Consider the following 2,643-nt stretch of genomic DNA (forward strand, 5'->3'; position numbering starts at 1 on the left):
ACACACACACACACACACACACACACACACACACACACACACACACACACACACACACACACACACAGCAAACTTTAAGTGTAAGTCTGGTGTAAATTGACCCATAGTCCTGTTGTATCTCAATCTTTTTCCTACGGGCTACAGGACTATGGGTCAATTTACACCAGACTTACACTTTAAACAACCAATGAAATTAACAAAACATACAAGTTGCTCATTATCATTACAGTTAAAGCAAGTTCTTTAGCTCTGTGGCCTTTTCTTCAATCATTTTCTCCACTTGGAGAAGTTCTGTTTTCTTGTCCTTCTGTCGTCTTCGAAGCGTGTTGGACTTCGTAATCAGCTCTGCCATTTTTGTTCCTGTCTTTCCTTCTGCCATTTCAGCACACTGATCAGCATCCTTTTCTAGTGACTGGCACACACTACTGAGAACCTGCCGCTGGTTCCGGAGGTCCTCCAACTCCTTCTCTGCGGCTTTCCTCCTCAGCTCTTGTGTGGCACTCTCCTTTTTTTTCCGTTCACTATCAATGTGGATCCTGTATTGTGACCTCGCTGAAGCAGCAGAGGCCAGGAGCTCCTTGGTCAGAGGAACCTTCAGAACGCCACCGCAGATCGCCACCTTATCGCAGATTAAGCGAAGGGCTTCAAGAGATTCGTCACGTAGGTTGCAGGTTTCTACCTCCTTATTAACTGAGAAGCCTCTCTCCACTGTGGCTTGTCCATGGGACAGGAGGAGAGCACTTTGGCAGAACTTTAGCAGGTCAGGGTGGGACATGCAGAGCTTGGAGTGGAGAAAGACATCTAGACGCTGCCTCAGGGGTTGGAAGGAAACAAATTCTTCATCTCCGCCCACAATTGAGAGAAAGGATGTGAACTGCTGAATGACGACATCACCTGCAACATTGACAGGAAAATTAAGATATATTCATAATTTACATTAACACACCCCAGTCAACTGCTTCATCATCCATTCGACAAACGTACACACGGTGCATCATAAATACACAACAGGATCTTAAAGGAGAGTATCAAAACGGCAGCTAAAGCAAACTTATGGGGGCAAGCTCAGGCAAGCAAACCGAAAGTGAAACTTAAGGAAGCATGCCCCCATAGGTTTGCTTTAGCTGCTGTTTTGATACTCGGTCAATATTGTGCCAAATTGTCTCGTTATTTTTCCTACTGACAGCACTCGGTAACCTCAATCAACACGGCTATGCTTTAAAAACGGCCAGAGTTCTCCTTTTAAGCAGTGGCTCTCAACCTGGGGGCATGGAGGTCTTGTCTAAATTACAAATTGATCATTGATACTTTCACACTTCTGAGAGTAAAAAGGCAGAAAACCACAAATGAAATTCCTAGCACAAGACCTATAACAATTTCAATAACCTATCCACTTCTACTGTCCCTATACAATATTTCCTTACCAGCTGCAATGCCACCTGCCAGCTGCTGTCCCTGGATGAAAGTCTGTACTAATGCCTTCATCTGCTGGATGCACCACTCTGGATCTTTGACCATCCTTGTGGGATCCAGGCAGGTAATCTGCCTTACAATGGGGAATTTCAATGGAGACTTTTCCTGCAGTTTCTTTATCATCTTAATAAGACACTGCAAACACTCTTTTCTCAGGCTGAGAACAGAGAGTTCCCCTATCTTGCTTCCTGGTTTGCCTAGGAGTGCCTATTGAGAAACATTAAGGAACATTCATGTCAATGGAAGGAAATGTCTGCATAATATTAATGATGATACTGAACAAATTGTATTTGCTAGTTGGTTTGTGCAGGCATCAACATTCACAAATTCACCTCACAAAACAAATAAACAATAAAATTACCTTGATGTCAGATTCAGCCCCCAAGCCTATGTCCATCCTTTCAAGGGAGACCCAATTCTTCTCCTCAGAAACGTCCAACTTGATCAGCTGCAGGGGGGTTTGGTCCTGTAGGATCTCCCTTTTTATGAACCGCCGCAGTAAACTCTGATGATGACAACAGACAGATAGTTATCGAGCCATTCCATCAATTAATACATGTTTACATTCAAGTAAATTAATCAAAATCTTTACAGTGATACTTACCAACAGAAGCTCAGTCAAATCGTTTGCCAAAAAAGGCAACACTGGCTCGTCTGTTTGGTATCTCTGAAGAAAGGGGTTAAAACTTCTCGCAATGGCAAGGAAGAATTGAAGCTTTGGGATTAAGAGTGGATCCCCTTGTGCTGCCAGGATGGCGTCATAAGAGGCTGTGTTCGGTTTTTGGACCTTCTTATGCTCAGCAGCTTTGACATACTTCTGAACCATGGGCCAAACTTCCAGGACTCTCTCTGCAACTGGCACATTTTCTACCCATCTGTGGCCGCAGAAAGAGAGGGGAAAGCGGGACGACCCGGTGATGTTGGTGTAGTCCTCTCTCCGTGCAGGAACGTTGTGGAAGAGGAAATGGAGCGCGCGCAGGAGTTTGTCAATTTGCCAGGCTGTAAAGCCTGCCTTCATGGCATTGTGGAGAGTGTGAAGTCCACAGCTCCCAACCATCAGGACTTGAGCACCTCCATGCAGCTCAGCATGCTCCTTTTGAAGGAGATCCAGGAGTTTGAAGTTGACATTGGGGCCATCCATTCCTACTGAGAGAAGCTGCCTCGTGTTGA

General features: G+C 44.9%; 2 protein-coding genes across 2 annotated transcripts in view; one reads left to right on the top strand and one right to left on the bottom strand.

The window, feature by feature from the left end:
- Positions 1 to 2,643, top strand: part of gabrb1 (gamma-aminobutyric acid type A receptor subunit beta1) — a 64,695-nt gene that overhangs the window by 48,497 nt on the left and 13,555 nt on the right. The gene's annotated exons all lie outside the window — the stretch shown is intronic.
- LOC111645543 (uncharacterized) lies at positions 7 to 2,634 on the bottom strand. The gene is made up of 3 exons (XM_023394787.2): positions 2,078 to 2,634; positions 1,835 to 1,978; positions 7 to 894 (listed from the first exon to the last, which is right to left on the bottom strand). The coding sequence occupies exons 1-3, from the start codon at positions 2,612 to 2,614 to the stop codon at positions 814 to 816; spliced, it is 762 nt and encodes a 253-aa protein (XP_023250555.1). The 5' UTR covers positions 2,615 to 2,634; the 3' UTR covers positions 7 to 813.

The sequence above is a fragment of the Seriola lalandi genome, unplaced genomic scaffold, assembly GCF_002814215.2.
Source record: "Seriola lalandi dorsalis isolate HSWRI2012SDOR001 ecotype SW California unplaced genomic scaffold, Sedor1 jcf7180002054953, whole genome shotgun sequence".
Classification (NCBI taxonomy): Eukaryota; Metazoa; Chordata; class Actinopteri; order Carangiformes; family Carangidae; genus Seriola; species Seriola lalandi.